Genomic DNA, 21,935 nt, shown 5'->3' on the forward strand with positions numbered 1-21,935 from the left:
TATTAGTTACTTAAAATGACTACAAGAATTTTAATTACTTTTGCAATAGCAAATTATGTTATGAATTAAGTAGTTCAGTAAGGAATGTGTGTGCTATGAACAATAAATTATTGTGTTTTATCTAAAAGATTTGAACTTGGGTGTATTTAAATATGTAAAAAGATAGAAAAGTTTTGTGTCTGGTACTTTAGCGTGATAAAGTTTTTTCCAAACTATGTACTTAAGAGTAATTGTAAACAATTTAACAGTTTAAAATTACAAAACAATTTAATCTTAGATTGTTGTAAATATTTAATTTGATAATTCTATCAATTCAAAATCGATACCAAATTAAGATTGCTTTTATTAAAATTTTATATTTGCATGTTTTTCTTCCAATAAGAACCCTAAGATAGTATTTGTATAAAAAATGACATTGATACATCAGTTTTGATGTTGCAAGTCTGACTGATACCCATTCTAAAATTTGTAATTATGTATCAAAATGAAAATTATATGTTTTTCGAAAGGAAAATTTGTAAGACATCTTCCCCTTCCTTACTGCATGCTTCATGGTGTAATTTTAAGCATATCCAGCTGGCAGTGGAAAGGTCCAGAGTTTAAATTCTACCTATTTTAAAATGCATGGTGACTACGAATGGTACCCAAACTAAAATGTGGTTGAGGACAATTCCTCACCAACAGGGTTTAGTGAATGAGTTGCTTTCTCCTCAACTGCTCTTTAAGTAAAGAAGAATATAAGAAATTTTCTCTTTTCTTCATGCCTTCATGATGCTATTAGAAGTATGTCCAGCTGGCAGTCATAAGGTCCATATTTCAAACCCATTGAGGGCATTGCTTGATTTTTTGCATTTCTTGCTTTGAAAAACATAATGGCTCTACAAATTCTATAAGTATTTCATAGAAAATATGTCAAAACTGACAAAAGTATGGTGCATGAAGTAACATGTAATAATAACAAAATGTTACTGAATTCTGGAAAGTACTAAATTTATCATAGTTATCTTTGAATGAAATAATTATTATATCTTAAATATATGATTAGTCAATCAGCAATAACTTTTTAAATCTTAAAATACTGCTAATATATATGCAGCTAATTTATCTTGTCTTTTGTTTTATATACAAAATTCTGTACAGAATTCAATAGATATGTAAAAAATTGTATGCGTTAATTGAATAATAAAACTTAATAAAAAAACATTAGTAATTAAATGCAGGCTCAAATCTTCAGTTTCATTTGCTTTATTATTTTACATAGCATGTAATACTTAGAAGAAGGCTTTTGTAGAATGCATATAGACTACTAAATATTATATATATTAAGGATTTATTTGCTTGATCCTGCATATATACTCTAAGCTTATACAGTAATAAGTAATAAGAACTCTAAGTAATATATCTTAGTAATATATAGAGAGTGTATAATTGTGAAGTATAGAGTAATTATATACTCAGGGATATGTAAAATATATCTTAAAGTAAGCTGTATAATTTTGTATAATTTTATATAAAGAGTCTCAACACTGTGGTTGTAATATGAGGGTTGGTTACAAAGCAAATAAGAATATGAATTAAATGCATCATTCATGTCTGATTAGTTCTCCTGAACAGCATAAATATTATGTAAACATAATATTTATTAAATCAAGGAATAAATTAAAGTTTAGAAAGAGAGTAAAGAATTATCAAACAACATTTACACTCCTTTAGCAGCTCTTGCTGCATTATCATTGTGCAATCATTTTAAGAGTTCCATGTAACTATTCTTCGGCACAATTTTGATATAATTTGGATCTTTAAGCTTAGAAAATACTACTGCAAAAGAATTTAAAATGCTTGAGCAAGATCATGTTGGTTGTGTGGCATATATTTGAAACAGAAATTTTCATACCAATGTTTTTTTTAAGCATTGAATTTGTGGCTGGGAATCATTATTGTTTGTTAAAAATGTATATTAAGCATTTGTTCACAATTTTGAGTGTAAATGTATGAAACATCTTTTAGCTAAAAATAAAATATAACAAATATTTTATCTAGTAATTATGAGTAATAATAGGACTTATTACTCTATAAGAACCTTATGAAAAGTTGGATTTTGTTTTTATAAAACACTCGCTAATATTGCAGGAAATTCTGCAACTTTTTACTGTTTAAGTTAAAATTTTAATATCATTCTGTCTCATATCTAATGGCTTAAGTTGTATAATATGCCATGATGGCTAGCACTTGCAAAAACAATGTCTTAATAAAATAAAATAGGTGAAAATTTGAAATTTTATTTTTGCTCTTATACTTTGTGATTAAAAGAAAAAAAAAAAAGAGATTGCTTTTTTCATACAAATACAGTTAGCTAGCCTGATGAAGCTGGCAATTGTAATGTAATTGCTTATTTAAATAGACAGGTTCAGGTAATGTAGCACTAATTAGAAAAATTTGAATTAAACCTTCATTTGCTAACTGATAATAATGGTCAACAACAGTGCAATAAGAGGAAATTCAAAACAAAAATTATTCTCTGAATCAGAAAGCAACCTTCATTAATTAGAAGTTGATTTTAACAACTAATTTAAATTTCAAGTTCGTGTAACTAAAATTTGCGTAAACTTCTGGATTGGATTAAATGGTATCAGGGCTGGCTCTAGCATTTCCGGCATCTTAAGCCATCAATTGATATTCCATTTAAATTAAACATATTAATAATTCAAAGCCAAATATAACTTTGTTTAAATATCATTTGTGAGATCAACATAGCTGAAGCCCACTGAAAAATCAGCACCCTTTACAGCTGTCTAACCTTGGAGTCAGCCCTAACTGATATGATGGAAGACAAGATGAATAAAAGAGAATAAGAACTAAAAATTAACTGTGCACAAATTAATATAATTGTTAAAGCATTTATTATGAAATTTCACAGTTGATAATTTGTATCTAGGACCTATATTTAAGAGTATGAGCGCTATTTTTTTTTAATTATTATTCAGCATAATGTATGTACATGTGTATGTGTGCTTGATATCTTTGTAATATTATAAATACTATGTTATGAATGTACAAAAATCCAGTCAAGATCAATATATGTAAAGAGAAACAGAGAGAATGCTGAAATTTTGTTGCATTTTTATATTTCTCTTAATATTTAGTTATAAAGCTATAAATTTGTATCATACAAATACCTGTCAATGTTTATATCAAATTTAATAATTTTAATGATATTTTATCATCGCTGAGTTTTCTGTTTGTTTTTTTAATTTATACAAAATTGTTATTAATATTATAAATTATAAATCAAATTATATATGCATTATACCAGAACACACTCATGCCTCTGTATTCTGTCTTGTACATAATTTATTGTTCATAACACTTTATGATTCATTAAAGTTCTTTGTTCTCAGTCTGATTTCATCTGCTTTTGTTTTTTCCTGTTAGTTATAAAATTTTCTCATCTTTAGTACTCTTGTCTCTGTTGTTTGCACTGTACCTTTTCTTTGCTTATACTTCAATCATTTAGATGCAGTGAATGAACGTCTAAATGATTTAAATATGCAGGAAAGATTGCTTTTGAAAAGAGCTGCAGTTTTAGGCTATGACTTTGATCAGCATACTCTTGAAGCTGTAAGCTTAGGATTAACAAAGGAAGAGGTATGCAATAATAATAGTAAACATACTTCATATATAAAAATAGGTTACAGTTTTTTTAATATTACATACATAAATATTTATTTCTTAAATAGCAGTATATTTCACTAAATTTAATGCTTATTATCTAAAATAAGAGATAAAACTTTTGTTTTCTTCCTTTCTGTCTCTTTATGCCTTCACATTGAGGACATTTTCTCACAGTCATATGGTAATAATTTTTTAAACAGTATTTCCATGAAAGAATGTCCCAGGTATAAATTTTAATAATATCAGCTGTAAGCATTATAAAGTGTTGGCTCAAGGTCACAATTAAAGAGTAACTCAAACAGTTTTAGATAAGTGCATTCTCTAGGACTTCTGTGTTGTTTTCTTGCTAGTAATGCCACATAAGCAAAATAGCAACTCCTGAGTCTAGAGTGTTTTGTATTCTGCAATTTGCTAAGGATGAATCTGTAATTTCAGTTCAACGCGTGTTTCGTTTAATTGTGATCCCCCATGTAACAAAATCATCCACCAATGGTATAGGCAATTTGTAAAGGGAAGAGCACAGGATGACATAAATTGTCTGTAGAGGATGTGGACTGTGTCAGAGCATCTTACCTTTATAGTCATAAGAAATCTATTCCAAAATCAAGTCTTGAAATTCAGTTACCAAAGATGACAGTTTGGAAGGTTTTAAGAAAATATTTACACATACATCGATACTGTTGACACATGCTTTAAAGCCAGATGACTATAGTGTATGTTTTAACTTTTCAAGTGAAATGTTTGAGCAGGAAGATTACTTTCTTGATTGTGTGGTGTTCAGTAATGAGTCAACTTTTCATCTGAGTAGAAATACCTATAATGTTTATATCTGGGGGTCAGAAGATCCTCATGAATTTATGGAAAAGATTCCTCCAAATTAAACGTTTTTGGTGCTGTGTCCTGATGTCAAGTGTATGGACCATTTTGTTTTGCTGAAGCTACTGTAACTGGGGTAGCTTATCTAGATATGTTACAAGAATGGCTGTTTCCCTAATCAGTAGAAGACGAACCTGTAAACTTCATTTTGACAAGATGTAGCCTCTCCTCATTGGAATCTCTTTGTACAAGAGTGACTGAACATCAAAATCTCTCACCATTAGATTGGTCATAATGTTCAAGACAGTATAGCTCTTCTTAGCTCACCTACACGTTCACCTGGCCTAAAGCCATGCGATTTTTTCCTTCAGGGCTTTATAAAAGATCGTGTCTACATTCTGCTGCAACTTAATGATTTGGCAGAGTTGAGGCACAAAGTTAAAGAGCTATTGCTTCCATTACTCCAGACATGTTAACCAAAGTGTGGAAAGAAGTGGACTATAAGTTGGATGTGTACTGTATAACTAAAAGTGCACATATTGAATATTTGTAAGGGAAAAAATCTAGGTTTACTTTCAATTTGATATATGATTTTTTGTAAGTATTCTAATTAAAACTGTTATAATATACCATTGAAACTGGGACATTCTTTTATACGTTTTCTGTAACTGAATGTAACAGAAGCTGAACAGTTACTTCATTTCTTATTTTTGTGCTGTTCTTAAAAATAAAGATTTGGTTATACAAACTAAGATCTAATAATTTTATCATTGGCTTTCTCTGTGTGACTTAGGAAACAGATTTTGTAGGGTTCTGCTATGCATAGAAGTTTAAATCAATGCCCTTTAAATCTGACTAGACTGATAAGTGAGTTATCACTCTAGTCTGATCTTCCAAAAGTTAAAATAATCTCTTCCTCTCACTCTTTAAATAAATATAAGGCACTACTTGGGCTACAGAATATAACTCCACTGCTTGCAGGTATTTAAAATAGCATAAGATGAAGTTAAATTCAAGTAATGTAGTCTGAGATTGCACACTAGGTGGTCTATTTAAGCTGGCTGAAATAATTAATGGTATGCATTAAAGTTGACCAACAGAATGGCTCAAAGTCGGAATAAACTTTGGCAGAACTAGCAATAATACATAACTGCAAGCTGGACTACAAGAAACTCTAAAACATTCAGAAATTCAGCTTAAATACTCATGCAACTAATTTGCATACTGGTAAGGACTATAGAAAGAAGAAGTTACAGCAGTTTCATATCATTATAATTGTTTAATTAACATAAAATCCTACAATCTACTTTCTGATCCACTCAGTGAAACTTAGTATATATAAAAACTGTAAGCAGTGTAAAGTGCTGAGCTTCATAATTTATAACTTGTATTTTTATTTTTAATATAAATTTAATTCTATTTGCATTGAGGTATTGAAACTTAAATTACAATTCTTTTTTTTTTATGAATACTGAGGAGATTTCTTATACTTGATCAACAGAGAAGTATTTTTACATAACTGGGCAACAATTGTATGCTTACGTTTAGAACCCTTATATCAGTGGTGCCCAACCTTTGACCTATTGCGAGTGCATTTCCAAAACATCAACATTTTTGTTAAACATATTTCCAATCTTATGTGATACATCTAAAATATTAATTTCGACAAATGGGTTTGAGATGAATAATAATATTGGTTGAACTTTATAGAAATCAGAGAAGCGGAGTTCAAAATTATTTTTCAGTGCATTTAGGTTTTCCGAGTATTTCTCTGTTTCAATTGCCTTGTGGTTTTTAATATGGCTTGATAAATTCTGAAAATGGGTGAAATTTTTTTTTTCTTTCATCTGATTTATCCACAAATTTAACTTTATCTGAAAAGCAGTTATAGTCCTAGTCAATTGAAAAAGAGTTTTACAGTAGACTGGGACTTCGTTCAATTTGTTCAGTTTAGCTGTTATATCCGTGAGAAAAAATAGATTGGATAACCAATTATTATCCTCCAGTTCTTTATAACTTTTGTTTCCGGATTCCAAAAACTGCTTTGTTGGCGAAGGAAGTTCTACAAATCATTGAAGTACTTTTCCTTTGCTGAGCCATCTGACATCGAAATGAAGCAATAAGATTCCACATTCGTTATCAAGTTCGTAAATCAGCAATCAGTTATTTTCTAACATCTTGCAAGATATATCTTATGACTATAAATGCTTACCATATTTTAACAATTAAGAAATGTAAATGAATGGTTATTTTAGAAATATTTTTTGTTCATAGTACCTAATCAGGCTGGTGAGCACATACAAAACAATCAGCGAACATAAGGTTGGGCACCCCTGCCTTATATAATTCAAATAATTATAATTTTCTATTTAATTATATGTCAGTTATTTTTCTCTCTTCCACCCAAAAAGTAAGGTAAGTCTGTCCCAGGTAATTAGTTAAAAATTTAAACTTTAAGTTGCTTAGCTAAAATAATTACGTTTAAACTGTATTATAAGTTAGGATAAAAAAAGTTATTAATGAACTGTAATGCTTTCAGGTATTGAAATCTCTGAACTCTTTGACATCTAAACATATTTTGTCATGTGCTTGCATTTCTGAGTATGTATTCAACAAGCAAATGCTACAAAAGCCTTCTGAAAAATTAGAATGCTCTATTATTTGTTTCTGTAAGAAAGTTTCCACTAAATCTGTGTTAAGGAATGGTTCCAGTAGTTCCCGTGTAATTGGACCATATCATCGTCTCAAGTTTTACACTGATATTTTTAGGTAATTGTATAGTATTTTTATTGTTTGTATGTGTAGTTTTTATTTTTAGTAAAATCCTATTTATCCAATGTATTTTGCATAACACCTTTTTTTTTTTTTTTTTTCTTAACTTCTTAGAATTATATTTTGTGCTGTAATGTAGAGATTCATTCCCATTATTCTATCATTCTGCTAACCAAACCTATCATTCTGTTAACTGAAATTATGCATTACAGTACATCTGTGTATGTATGTAATAATATATTTATTCATTTATACTGTTTAAAACAAAGAGTAATCTTTGGAATTTTTCTAATTCTATTTTAATCATTGACTGTAGCATAACATTCACTTAATCCTGATTTTAAGTTTTGGCTATTCTAATGGAAAATGTTTCATTTTTGTATACATTTTTATAGCATAAATATCAGAATTTCTCATTTTAACATTTTAATTTGCATTTAACTCATATCTGACTGATGCTCTATGTATCAGATACCTCCTCGATTACTTTTTTTCTGCAATGCTAATTTTATTCAACGGATGGTAATACTGGTTTAGATAATTGAAAGAATGCTGGGATATTCATCATTTTTATTTTTACTGTGTTTAACAAATAGGTTTGGAAAAAATTGTTGTGTTTGTGAAATATTAGCATAATAAAAAAGTCTTTCAGTACTTACTTTCATATGGCAAGAAAAAGAGAAATTTCTGAGAAACATTGGTATATAATCATATACATATTGATTCATATTGATTATGATAGTTATTATGCATCTAAGTCAGCTTTTATGAGTTATGTTATGTAGAAGTGAGCCCCACACACTAACTAGAAAACTAACAACATTCTGGCATCATTAGCTGTTATGAGTAGTGAAACAACAGGTTTGACATTGCAGAAGCAATAATTCGTTCAGTTACGGCTCCAGCTGATATTACAGGAGTCATAACTTCATTGCCAGTGTCAAGGAAATTTAGCAATCTTCACTTTGTCTGTCACCGAAGTATCTCCATTTCAGGGAGGCTGACAAACCAATGATCCTGTCATTCTAATATTGTTTCAACTCTAAGAATCAGGGAATGTAAAATACAACCAAAAAATTAAAAGGTCATGACTAATTTAGTCTGCAAACCGTTTTAGACAAGGCAAGAATCGGAATGCTCTTAAACTCTCAACTAGAGAGACTTCCTTCTAGAAAGATCCTCATGCAATGAGGACATTGACTTACAATAATTTCTTCTGTGCCTTCAGTGTTGTTATGTATTTGTAATGGAACCTTTCATTGATTTATATTAAATGTATTTTTGTTTTACATGTAGTAAGTAATATGCAAAATTAACAAACACAACCAACACCAGTTACCCCATGGAGTTGTCCCATCAGTGCAGTATACCACAATCACCCCAGTGGTGAACCAGATGGGTTGGGAACCTCCTCCACATGGGGAAAAACTGATGAACTGTGTCACTCGTGCCATCCCTAGTGTGTAGTGCTACACAGGTGTTCAATGGACCCAACTAACCACACCCATTGAATGGAGCTGAATGCAGCCGACTAATGCAAATATCAACCACATAATTGCATGGGTCAAAACATGGCAACAAGTCATCCTTCCTCTTAAACAGATGGTGGGGGTAGGATGTAGGGCAGCCCATGGAACCAGCCAACAGTTGCAAATTCGAAAGAATTGAATTACTTGAATTTGTCACCAAAGAACTCATTTATGACAATCAGTGGCGGCTCGTAATAAGCACTGTGGAACTGCAGCATGCCCTATTTCCACTTATTATAATTTTTAATATTTAATATAGCATGCCCTTTAGTCTTTAATTCTTTCTTTATACTTTTACAATACATAATCCTTAAGCTTAATGTCAGTAGTCATCCCCCACTTTGTGAAAAAGGTACTAAAGTCTTTGTTTGGAACTGCGTGCTTCACAGTTTCAGCGACATAGTGTTTGGCTGTTCTGCGCATGCACGCACAGAAAGCAGCACACGAGCCGGGCAGAGAGAAGAGCACTGTCGCTCTTGCAGTGCCAAAATTCTGACATGTTGTCGGAAAACGTGATTTGTTCTTACTCTGCACATGGGGTATTCCTCCACAAGGTGGAACTTCATCATACAGACCCAAAACAGACTTCATGAAAATTTGCAACCTTTAAAAAGTTGCCTTACTGAAATTCAATCAACATCAAATGAAGAACAACAACAACAACAAATGAAACAACCATTCCTATTGCAAAAGAAACAGGAATTTTAAAATATCTAAATGATGATAATTTCAATTTTGGTTAGAGCTTTTTTATCAGATGCCTCATGTTGAAATAATAATCAACTAAATGCAATCCAGAGAAATTAGTGTGTTTAAAGTTAAAGAATATATAATAAATTTCAAAACTGCTCTTTTAGAATTAAGAAACTCAAAGTACTGTCAGAATTTTTCAAGGACACTGATGGCAGAAGCTAAGGAAATATGTGACTTTATACTATGTATTGATATAATCCACAGATATTCTTCCACTAAACACTTAGCAGCTGCTAAGTTGTTAAACAAGAAATGCTTCACTAGTTTTAGGAATGAACATTCTACAGAAGTAATAGTACTGACCACTGAAGCGTATCCAATTATTGACAAAGAAAAGCTTGAAACTGAATTAAAAGTATTCTATTCTAGGTCTGATATCCATGAATACTGCAAATTAATTGAGCTACAGAAATTTATCTTAAACAGATAAATTTCAAAATTAATTTATGATAAGAAAATAATCTAGATGATGTTCTTAGTGAGATTACAAAACTGATAAAAGTTGAGAGTTCCCATGACCACATCAGAGGCAGAACGCTGCTTTTCAACATTGAAAAGAATGAAAACTTTTCTAAGAAGCACTAGGAATTTGGAAAGACTAAATATGCTTGCATTGCTTTCAATAAAGAAAAATTTCCTTAGTTGTCATCCAGAGATCAAGGAGAAAATTATTGATCTTTTCGTGCAAATTAAAACAAGAAGAATGGTTTTCATTTTTAAATGAATAGACAAAGATTGAACTGTAACAATTTTGGTTAAAGTAATTAAGAAATGTTTCATTTTTTTCTTGTAAGATTTTATGAAGTTTCAAAATAAATTTTCTTTTTATGCATGTTTGTTTCCTTTTAGACAATTTTAAAACAAAGCTTAAACTTTTTTTTTGGAACAGCATCCCCACTAATTTTAGCCACAAGCCGCCATTGATGACAAGGTAGAGTATTTCACTCCCATGAAACAGATTCAAGTTCTGTCATCAAAACCAACATGGTCTCTTACATTATACTTCTGCTTCGACCCATAGGTATTATGATGAGCAAAGCTTCCACTAAAACACTGAAAGCGTTGAAAAACTGTGAACGATAAATCACCACAGCTCATCTGGCCCTTCATGTAAAACATGCTATGTACTACATGTAGAGCTTTTTGATATATATTTCTTTATTTGTATTTTATAGTTCAGAAACTATCATCCGATTATAGGTCATTAAAACGGTTGTGCATAAAAATTTCAACTGCTATTATTTTATCACTTTAGTATTAATATTATTGTATATTAAATCATAAACTCATGTTTTTTTAACATTTTATTTTTCTATTATATGTGTGATAATACAGTTTTAATATTTCATAATTATTTTTTTAATTTAATTGGAAATGAAGTAAAAAGTAAATATCATTTCTATCATATAAAAAAAACTTACTGTCAACTCAATGTCAAAAATGTAATACTGAATTGCATATTAAATGTTTTCCAAGAGCTATACAAAATAGTATTTTTTGTAAAGTAGGACTCTCTAAATAATATGAAGTTTGTATACAACTTTAATCATATGTAGTAAAGGTTAAATGAAGTGTTATTGCTTTTTTACTTTGCATATATTCTCAACTAATATGAGTTTTTAGTTTGATTTTTTACTTCACTTATTGTTAATGATTCTCCTAACATCCAATATATAGGCAAGCTAATTATTTGTTATGTAAATAAAAATAATCTGTTGGCATCTTTTAAAATACCATGCAAATAAATGTAATTTTTTTTCTTAGCCCGTTTTTCATATAAGTTTATTGGGTATCAGGTAATTTTTGTCTTATAGCTGCTTTTTTTTAGTCCAAAGCGGCTTTCTCCCTCAAGGACTATTGTTTTTGTTTTGCGATTTCGCATTGGTTCACTATAAATGCCCATTACACTTTTCACACTGTTGCCACCTAATGTTAGAGATCTGCGTTATATTTGAAGAAATTAAATAATAAAAAATCTTCATAAATGTGTGTATATTTCTCACATCGTGATAAAACAACAGTTTATAGAGCCATCGAAGTTTGAATGACATAATCCTACTGCGAATATGGGCATGTGGAAGCCCAAATTTGAAATTTGGAATTTGTTTTATTATCGATTTCATATTTTGTAAAACCTTAACAAATTTTTGATTAAGAAACTCAAGGATTTCAAAGCGAGCAATGAAAAGCGAGCGTTGCACAGAAAAAAAATTTTTATCTTCAGTGTGTGACACTGCCTATCGGAAATTCTAAACATATGCTCAATTTAAAACTATTTTGCAATATTGCTCTTGAACTGAATTTTATGGTTTAAGTGCAAAGAACGTGATATTTAATAAATAAAGGTAACAGACAAAATGTTAAAAAACGCCCCTTTGGACATAATTTAAAATCTGAAACCTTTCAGATTTTTTTTTTTTTTTTTTTTTTTTTTTTTCAAAAAACACATAAAAATAATGTGGATTAGTAATTAGAAATGCAGTGTTCAGTTTCCGTGTTTTTATAATTATTGCTTTTAAGCTGTTGAAATATTCCAAAAAGAATTGGGGAAAATGCAAATGTACTTGCAAAAATTGCAATGTTATACTTAAAAAATATTGTTAATATCACTAGCTGGCCATTGACAGATTTTCTTGCAGAATGGCAAGAATTGCTTAGAGAACATACTACATTATATATGTATAACATTATATCATATTATATAATTTTTAAAAGTAAATGAGTTCAAGAAACTTGTACCAAACAAAAATGAGAAGTGCAACACAATTTGGGGGGGGGGGTATTCTTTTGTTCTTCCCCACTCCATTGCCATTTGTTCTCTGCAACATATTTTACTCTGAAAAATTATTTAAAATTTTTGTTTTATGGATTCTAATATAATATTACACTGCAGAATTTTTTTTTTTTCTGCTTGATAGGAATAGGATTTAAAGACTGAATATTACTATTATTCTGTTTTCTCTCTCTTTCTCTTTATATAAGCCCACCAGTGGCCAAGCAGTAATGTTGCTGAACTCTGGTAGTTTGTTCCGAGTTTCGAATTCCACTAACGAGCTGGATGCATGGGCATTTTCATGGCTTTCCCCATGTGTAATATGTAACGAGTCAGTTCCCTTAGAAAGTCCTCCACAAAGGCATCCCTCCCTATAGGCAGATAGCTCTAGAGGCTTTGCTGTAATCGCATAAAACAAACCAAACTTTCTCTGCATGTCTCTCTCTCTCACACACACACACACATACATACACATATATATATAATTAGGTTTAAAACTAAACAGGCAAGGCAGGAACTAGAAAGTTAAATATAATCAAATTTTGAAAATTAATTAAGTAAAATTAGTGCAGTCTACTAGACTAACCTGGACTGTGGAAAAGTAATTTGTAAAAATATAAAAATATGCAATAATAAATATAATAAGGAAAAAGCTGTATTATCCCTATCGGATTCAAACTTTTTCAGGAGGAGGAAGAATCTTAAAGCAATATCATGTCTTTTTCTGGCAAAATCAGCTATTTTCTGTTTGTCTCAATTAGCTGATGTACTGCTGTTTTGAAAGTCCTATTTACATAATTTTTCAGTTTATATACATATAATTTATTATAAGATTTGATGCTTTTGTTTTTGTTGGTAGCTTAGCAATTTTCAGGTACATTTTGCTCCAAGGCATAAATCTTTTATGAATATACATATTTGGAGTGAGATTTAATTCTTCACTTACTACTTTTGCATATGATATGCTAGTGTTATTCTTATTTGTTATAAAATTTGTTCAAGATGATGGTCTTAAAATAATTGATATTGGTGATTTTTACATTCACCAGTTCATATTATTTTCCCTCCATTTTTTTCAATTTAAGTGGATTTTATTCATGCAGGATTTTACTTTATAAAAAACAAGGGAACAAAGAAAATGTTTTTTATTTACCTTATATTTAAAAAAATTAGTTAAATTTAGTTTAAAAACATTTAAATTCTTTTATAATTGGCTAGGTTGTGCATCTTGAACTACATGACAAAAGATCAACTGCGTAGCATGCATTTGGAACTAGCTTATGAATTAGAGACTAATGGCCTTATATGTATTTCCTGCAAAAGGGCAAGAGCTGAAGATACTAAAATGGAAAATGCTATGAAAGATATGCGTTGGTAATCTTTTCACTTATTTATTACACATGATTTGTAATTTACATTTGTAAAATAAGTAAATCAAATGTAATATAATTTGCTGCAGTTTTATTTATTCAAATATTGATTCTAGATATATACTCCTTATTGCAAAATTTCTTAAAACAACATGCGGATTTTTATAAGAGCAGTTTCAACATTTTTGGTGAGAAAGTTTTGTAAAAACAAAATTTTAACTTTTAATGTGATCCCCATAAAGTAAAAACATAACAACTAATGCAGTAGTCACTGTTCACTTCAGTAAGTTAAGAATAAAGAAAAAATAAATGCATGCAAAATTTCGAAGATTACTTCAAAGCAAATTTAATGACTTATATTATTTTCTATAAATTATTATTATACTATATATTATTTTCTTTGCTAATTTAATTTAATTTTAAAACTTTCATGGCAGATTTGTTAGCTTATCTGCCATTTTAAGGATCTTTAGCATTCATATTTGTGCTTCATATTCATATTTATGCTATTCATATTCATATTTATTAATTCATATTCTTTCAATATTTATGTAAGCAGCTTAGTTTCTTCAGAGCAAAGAAAATATTTTCATTTAAAATTTGTGGATGTTTGAGGATTTCAGGATTCCAAAACTGAATGCACTGAAGCTTTTGAACTGAAATTAATGTATCTTGAAATTTCCTCTGAAAGTACCATCAAGCTAGGGTTTGCCATTTGCATCATCTTTCAATAACAAGAATTTTTATGAAGTATTAGCAAGATTAAAATATATGAAATATGTTTGTAGATATATTAAAACTCCAAAAGTAGTATGCTTTTTAAAAAAATCGCACTTACACAATGTAACAGAATAGAACAATTACCTGAAAGATCCTAGAAAGTCTGTAAAATAAAAAATATCAATGATTTTTTTTTTTTTTTTTTTTTTTTTTTTTTTTTTTTTTTTCAAAATGTCCCCAAAAAAGGGAGAATGATTTCTATTATGTATCTATACTGATAGACAAACATATGGACTGGTTAACTGCTATTGTCAATTTTCAGGGAGAAAATCTTCAGTCTATCTTTCAAATTATAGCATTGAATATAACAGATTGAGAGATGTAAACGCAACATATGTGCTTATTAATAATTTATTTATAAGATAATTATTTATAAAATCATCAGTCTATCTTTCAAATTATAACATCAGTGTAACAGACTGAGAGATTTAAAAGCAACATATGTGCTTATTAATAATTTATTTTAGTTTTTATTAATTTGTTTGTTTGATGTAATTTGTAACCACTTTTATAAACAAGTTTGCCATTAATGTAATTAATATAAGATATTTTAAAGCATATATTTAGTTACAGAATAATAAGAATAAGAATACTCGTCATTTAACAGCGAGTTTGCTACATTTTTTTGTATATTTAAATTTTTACCATGTTTAAATAATATTAAATTGTAACAAAACTCAGTAAATATTTTTAAGAAGTTATTTACTGTATTTTCATGCCTTAAAACTGCACATGGTGCTATATAGAATGTTTAAAAATAAGATTGCATAATTGAGTATCTTTTGTATTAACTGAGGTTGGAATATATATGTGACTTTTCAATGAATGGTCTAAATATTTCTTAAACTGGAATGTGGATCTTAATTTAAGAAATGGATCATATCAGTTAAGCTTTCAATCCATGCAAATTCTGGTCATGTAACATCTTTTAGTAAAAGTATATATATATATTTAATTCTTTCTATAGAGGAAATCCATTTAGTAGTAAGCTACTCCCATTCCATACCTGAAAATCAAAATCATATGGCATAAGATGATTAAATATTTTTTCGCTGTAAAGATACATTTAATTTATTAAGTTTTATTACTATTTTTACTATAGAGCATAAATTCAATAACCACACATCATTATATTTAATTCTGGCACTAGTTTTAGCTTCTCATTCATAAGCAAACCAATTTCTTGGCATAACTCAAAAGATTGTTGTAAACAATTTTCTCAATGTAGCTACCTGATATAACTGAAATACATAATATCACCATTTTCAGCATCTAATTCTTCTAATTCTATTAGAAATTCCTTAAATTGCTGACGAAAAATGCATGTGATCAGATATAATTAACTGTTTTTATGACTACTTGCATGAGTCATTGAAAAAACTTGAGTACACAGATTTTGTTGATGAATCAAGCAATGGAAAATAATTAAATCTTCAGTTAATGTTGTTTGATTCTAACTTATTTATTAGTAATTTTTTAATTTAAGCTGACGGCACAGCAGCTATGATTGGCAGATAACTTTATCAATCATCAGTTGGTACTTCGGAAAGAATATCTAAATACCAGTTGTTTTCACATAAACAGTTTTTGACAGTCTGGAAAAAACTTTCTTTTGTATTACCCTTCAAGTTGATCACATTTAACATTTCTTCACTTACGTGAAATTATTCATGTATTCCTCAACTGAATAATACAAGCTGAGATGTTTCTGAAATTTCTGCACTTCCATTTAATGCCTTGAAACCTCAAATTAGATCAGACAGATTTGTAAGAATTTCATTTAAAATGTTGATAATTTGATTATATACTTTTTGTAAAGGTAAACTAATATTTAGAAACAATTTTCTTTAATCATGCACAACATTTTTTGCAATGTCTTCTCTTCTCAACTTTTTTTTTTTTTTTTTTTTTTTTTTTTTTTTTACATACTCACCATTCGAAAATGGTTTCACTTTTTTAGAATTAGAAATGAAACAAAATGATTTGCCTTTGTGATGTTAGATGGTTATGTAATGCTGAACTAAATGTTTTTTGTTGAGCTTTTAATTTCCATTTAAAATTCTGTGTTGTATTTTGATTTTTTTAGTTTTTTTTCCAATATAATATGATTACTGTATTTTGTTTCATAATTTCTTTTCGTATTGTATTTTTTAAATACAGCGACAGTTTCTTGAGAAATTAAATGCATTGATTTGGAGTTTTGAATAATAAAACAGTACTTTTCCCATTGTTCATTGTATTGTCTATTTTCATCAACAGTGTTTCTCGTATGTGTAATCATACACTGTACTAAAGACAGTTTACTGTACTAAAGACATGAGCAGTCAGTTTGTCCATACTCATGGACAAGGGATAAAGGATCAGGGCCACATACATCAAATGTAATCATCACATGATCACTTTTTAACCAATTAGAATCTGTGATGTCATAGCTTCAACCTGCTTCTGTTGACAGCTATCATAAATGTCCATGTTGTTTTTACTCAGAAGAACCAGAATTGATTTCTTAATTTTTGCTGTGTCAATAGAATTTATTATATTATAAATTTTGTGAATTTTACAAGGCAGACTGTGGGTTGACCATCTCTGACTTAGATCACCTTTCATGTAGAACTTTTTTTCAAGATGGTTGCATGTTTGGTTTTTGTCGTCTTCCTCACGTGATCATCACAAATATGAATACAAGTGAGTTTATAAGGTATTTCTCCCACTTCCCTAGCATGCCTTCGTCGTGTAGTGGTCAGCACAATGAGCCGGTATTTTAGAGGTCCGTGGTTTGATTCCCGGCGAAGGCAGTTGCATATTTTTCAGCTTTCCAGCTTCCAATTTACCTAATGACTCTACAAGTTTTCCTCAGAAAGTCCTCGCCAACTGCATCTCTCTCCTTAGGCAGACAGTCTTTATGTGCTTTGCTATGTACAAATAACCTAATCTAACCTTGCGTACAAGCTAATAATATTAAACCATTAAATCTTTGTATTTTTTAATTGATCTCCAGAAATTGTATTTCTTTTGTTATATTTACTTAAATATTTTCTCCTTAAAGACAATTGTTAATATTATCTGTGCTATAATTAATGAAATTCTGGTAGTATATTCTTAGTATTAAAAAAAGTTCCTGTTTATGTACATTTTAATAAGTAATCACAATCATTATTCTTGTCTACTTCATCTCTTTGTTAAATATTTTCTTTATTAGTTTTTCATATACATGAAATGTATTCTTTAAAATATCTATTCTTGAATTTTATATTATGGCATAAATTCATTTTTATTCTTTATAGCTTGCCTATTTATGCTGACTCAAAGCATTGTACATGTTTACAAAGGAGAACTACATTGTATACTCGTCTTGCTGCTATTTATGATTCTGTTGGTGCCAAATTACTTCGAGTCTACTTTATCAAAAAGGCTGCTCAAGCTTCAAATGATATCAATTACCCTATTCAGGTTATTATTCGTTTTGTATTTTTTAAAATACCGAGTACCACATTTATATAATTTTAATGGAAGCTAATTTTTTTAGATCAGCATTTTACTTAAATTATGGGTGGAACTGGTAATACCTCTTACCAAGGCCTTTTCAAGAAATTAGATTAATTGATATTTTTATTGACTTAATGTGAACATAATTTCTTACCGTATATACCCGTGTATAAGTCGAGATGTTTTGGACAAAAAAAAAGACTTCAAAGTGGGGGTCGATTTATACGCGGGGCCATAAAAAATTAAAAGAATCAGAAGTTCAAAAATGTCTTTATATAATGCAGTTGTTCTCTTCCTGCACTCAAATTGGACGACTTATTAAATAAGTCATTTACTTGAAGTAATTTCATGACTTAAATTATGTGACGAACTAATCACAGATTTTCATACTTTAACTAGAATAAGTTTCGATTAAACCAAAGAATTTTCGGCCCCCGAACAACCAATCAATATCGAGCAATAAAAAATGTTTCGCCAACACGCCAAGAAAAGAGAAATGCAGATAGTTTTTATGTACGTATAAGTCTTTAGAATAGTTATTGTTCATTCATGAAATACTTTTGTTAACAGGCATACATGTCAAAATTTTAAAAAATAGCCCACGCAATAACTGAACAGTTTTGAATATTTCTTTTAACTTTTAAAAAGGTTTAAATGCAGATAGATTTTGCGTACGTGAATCTTTTCCAGAATAAATTGTAGAAGGTTACTATATATGATAATTTTTCCCCAATTATCCTGCGTTTTGGATATGTTGGCGACGCTTTTGCCTGCTGGATGCTGATTGGTTGTTCGGGGGCAGAAAACTCTTCGGTTTAACATCCAGATTCGACAGATCCTTTGATAGAATCACGTGCCCCACTGTTAAATCTTACTCGCTCTTGTCAGCACGTTTTTGTTTCCCTTCTTGTTTCTGTTGATATGGCTGATTTATTGGTAGTTAAACAGAACGTCAGTCATATGCTGCTGGATTTAAGTTAAAAGTTATTTCTTTCGCGGAAGAGACTAATAACTGTGCTGCTTCTCATCAGTTTGGTGTTGACGAAAAATTTATTCGTGATTGGCGCAAGAATAAAGTAAAGTTACAAAAAATCCCGAAATCGAAAAAGGCGTTGCGACGTGGAAAAGCTCCTTTCCCAGAACTCTAAAATGACTTGTATGCTTGGGTTTTAGAGTGCTGACAGAATGGTTTCATTGTCACTAGAACTTGCATACATTTACGAGCAATGAAGCTTGCAAAAAAAGAAAAATATGGTGTTCCAAACACGTTTCGTAACAATACAGAGTTCGAGACTGAAAATATGTATGATGATGAGCCAATGACGACAGAAGAGTTCTATGAAATGTTTGGCGAATCGGACGTTGAAGGATTTTGATTTTGTTTATTTACCAAGGTATTTTTGATCGTATATTTACTTTTTTTTCTCAGATGATTTTGAATAAATGTAGTACTTAAAAAAATTTTTTCGAAGTTTCTCGATCGGTTTCAGAAATGGGGGGTCAACTTATATGCAGGTTTCTTATTTTCTACGAATTTTTTATGTCGAAGTGGGGAGTCGACTTATACGCGGGTATATACGGTAAATAGTATATCAAATTAAGCATGACATCATTTTTTAACTCTTCATAATTCATCATATGTACATTTAATATCACAGCAATGAAACAAATTTTTTTTCATGAATACTGCCAGAAAAAGTTCTTGAAATGTCTGTTCAACTCATTATAAACTGCTTAATATAGACGAAGGGATCATGAATTTTCATATAAATTTCAGCATAATCAAAATATAAAACAAGGAGTGTTATTGTTATTATGTCCAGTATTACCTGCTGAATGCTTGTAACAGTTATTTCATTTTTAAGTCTCTTCTAAACCAAGGTAAACCCTTAAAACATTGATTAATGAAGTTACTGTTATATTGTATACTGTCTTTTTTCCTCTACAGTACGAGATATATATGATTATTTATCTTCTTTCATAAATAAATTTTTCTTATGATTTACAGTTCCACATTATGTAACTTGAATTATTATATTTCTTGCATATATATCCTTTTAGATAGATAGAGGAAGAGAATATATGTATATTTTTTTAAGAATGTGTCTCTGTATATAAAAATAATATGTAAAGCAAACTTCTAATTTTAATTGCATCATTTCAAACTAATCCATATATGATCTTACATAATGCTGCCAATGCAGATATATTTTTGCCAATCAGTGAATAAAATTTCAATAAAAATCAAAAGCTTTTTTGGAACCATAAACTTTTGACTCTCTGAGGTTTTCTTCTAAATATGTTGCATTTTCCTGCTTTGCTTGCTTCAAGCTAGCGTGTCACTGCTTTTCTCTCAATTTTATCCAGTGCATTTGTCTAAGGTATAGAAAAAGTAGAAAAATATGATGAGGAATTGATGCAGCTGTCATTTATAAAGATGTATGAATCAGAATATACTTCTGAAAAATTGCTTTGTCCAGAAATAAAATGTGCTGAATAGTCAAGAAGGCTGTGTCTGACCGCAGCTACACAGTTATGCATTCTACACGTCAGCATATAGACTATTGTCCATGATAAAAAATTGACCATTGTCCATGATAAAAATTATTGATAAAAAATTGACCATTGACCATTGTCCATGATAAAAAATATTTGTGTCTTCTCTCACCTCTTAAATTATTGCCTGTACACACATATATATAAAAAAAGCATATGTTTATTTTATTTACATTTAATTTCACTCAAAACCATTTGTTACTGAACATCTAAAATAAAAATCTTTTTTACATAATATAAAAAAAAAAAAAAAAAAAAAGAACGCCAGCCACGACTACTAGTCACTTCTAAATAATCACATAAATCAAAATTATCCCCAAACTTGTTTCTTGTAATTTGTTATAATGTAATAAAATTCATATATTATGTGCAACAGTTTGAAATGATGTCATAAAGACCTCAGTTTTAATATTTTTATCTTATAAAATTTTAAGAAATATGATTTTCTTCTTTATTTGGGTATGAATTTTTATATCCTGCTTTCAGGTATTTATAATGTTTTATGCATAAATATGTAAAATATAAAATATGCAAGAAAACTAGTAACCTTAATTTGGAAATAGACATTTTAATTCGCATTTTAATTTAGCTACAACACCTTCCTGTCCTAAAAATACTAATATATGAACTAAAATGCATAATTTCAAAGTAGCATTATGAATATTTTTAATCCAATTTCAGATCAAAATTTCAACAAAGAACTCTATAAATATTGCTTTGCAATTTTAGCAAAGCAATATTTATAGAGTTAGTTTATAGTGTTAGCATATCGCTTTGCTAAAATGTGCACTTGCATTTTAGCAAAGCGATCTGCTAACACTCTCTCACTATGCTAACACTTGCTGCTCATCTCTCCTCTTCATCCATTGTCTAAAGATGTGACAAGTTATATAAAAGTGTGGGTGTATATTGCACCCATAATGATTATATGTAAAGAAGAATATGAGTCCTAAAAATTAGTTATCGAGGAATAAAATAATATGTTGGATCTACAGCCATGTCTACAAAGTTTTCCCTCTTTGTTATGCACCTATACAGCTCTATCATTCTGTATTTTCAGTGAAGAATCTATAGAATTTGTTACATATATGTATTAATATATATATTGAAATATTTCTCTAGGCTTTGCATTTTGCTGAATTTGCTGAAAGTATATTTCCTGGCATGTATAGCTCATCACATAGTAGCACAGTTGAAGATCAGTGTCAGTTTGATCCAGTAGTCTTGAAAGCCTCTCTAAAGAAAGCTGAAGCTGAAGTGAGAATTTAAATTTACTTTTTTTCCTACTTTTTATTTATTTATTAATTCTTTCCCCAATTTCAATTAAAATGTTAAAGATGAAGTATTGAAAAGTAGTAATTATTTCTATGGTAGCACCTAGTAATATGCACAAAAAATTCATTTAGTAACATTATCAATAAAAAGAAA

At 29.5% G+C, this 21,935-nt stretch overlaps 1 protein-coding gene across 13 annotated transcripts in view; it reads left to right on the forward strand.

The window, feature by feature from the left end:
• Nucleotides 1-21,935, forward strand: part of LOC118184600 (adenylate cyclase type 10-like) — a 195,434-nt gene that overhangs the window by 138,902 nt on the left and 34,597 nt on the right. For all 13 annotated transcript variants that reach the window (XR_015044053.1, XR_015044054.1, XR_015044056.1 and 10 more), the window contains exons 22-26: nt 3,515-3,645; nt 7,028-7,257; nt 13,534-13,689; nt 17,750-17,915; nt 21,630-21,764. Coding sequence is in view for 7 of the 13 variants with exons in the window: in XM_085826923.1 (XP_085683049.1) it covers nt 3,515-3,645; nt 7,028-7,257; nt 13,534-13,689; nt 17,750-17,915; nt 21,630-21,764 (818 nt within the window). In the remaining 6 variants the exon portion in view is untranslated. The remainder of the gene's footprint in view (nt 1-3,514; nt 3,646-7,027; nt 7,258-13,533; nt 13,690-17,749; nt 17,916-21,629; nt 21,765-21,935) is intronic.

The sequence above is a fragment of the Stegodyphus dumicola genome, chromosome 11 (assembly GCF_044657685.1).
Source record: "Stegodyphus dumicola isolate Sdum_Otavi_A_Nest chromosome 11, ASM4465768v1".
NCBI lineage: Eukaryota > Metazoa > Arthropoda > Arachnida > Araneae > Eresidae > Stegodyphus > Stegodyphus dumicola.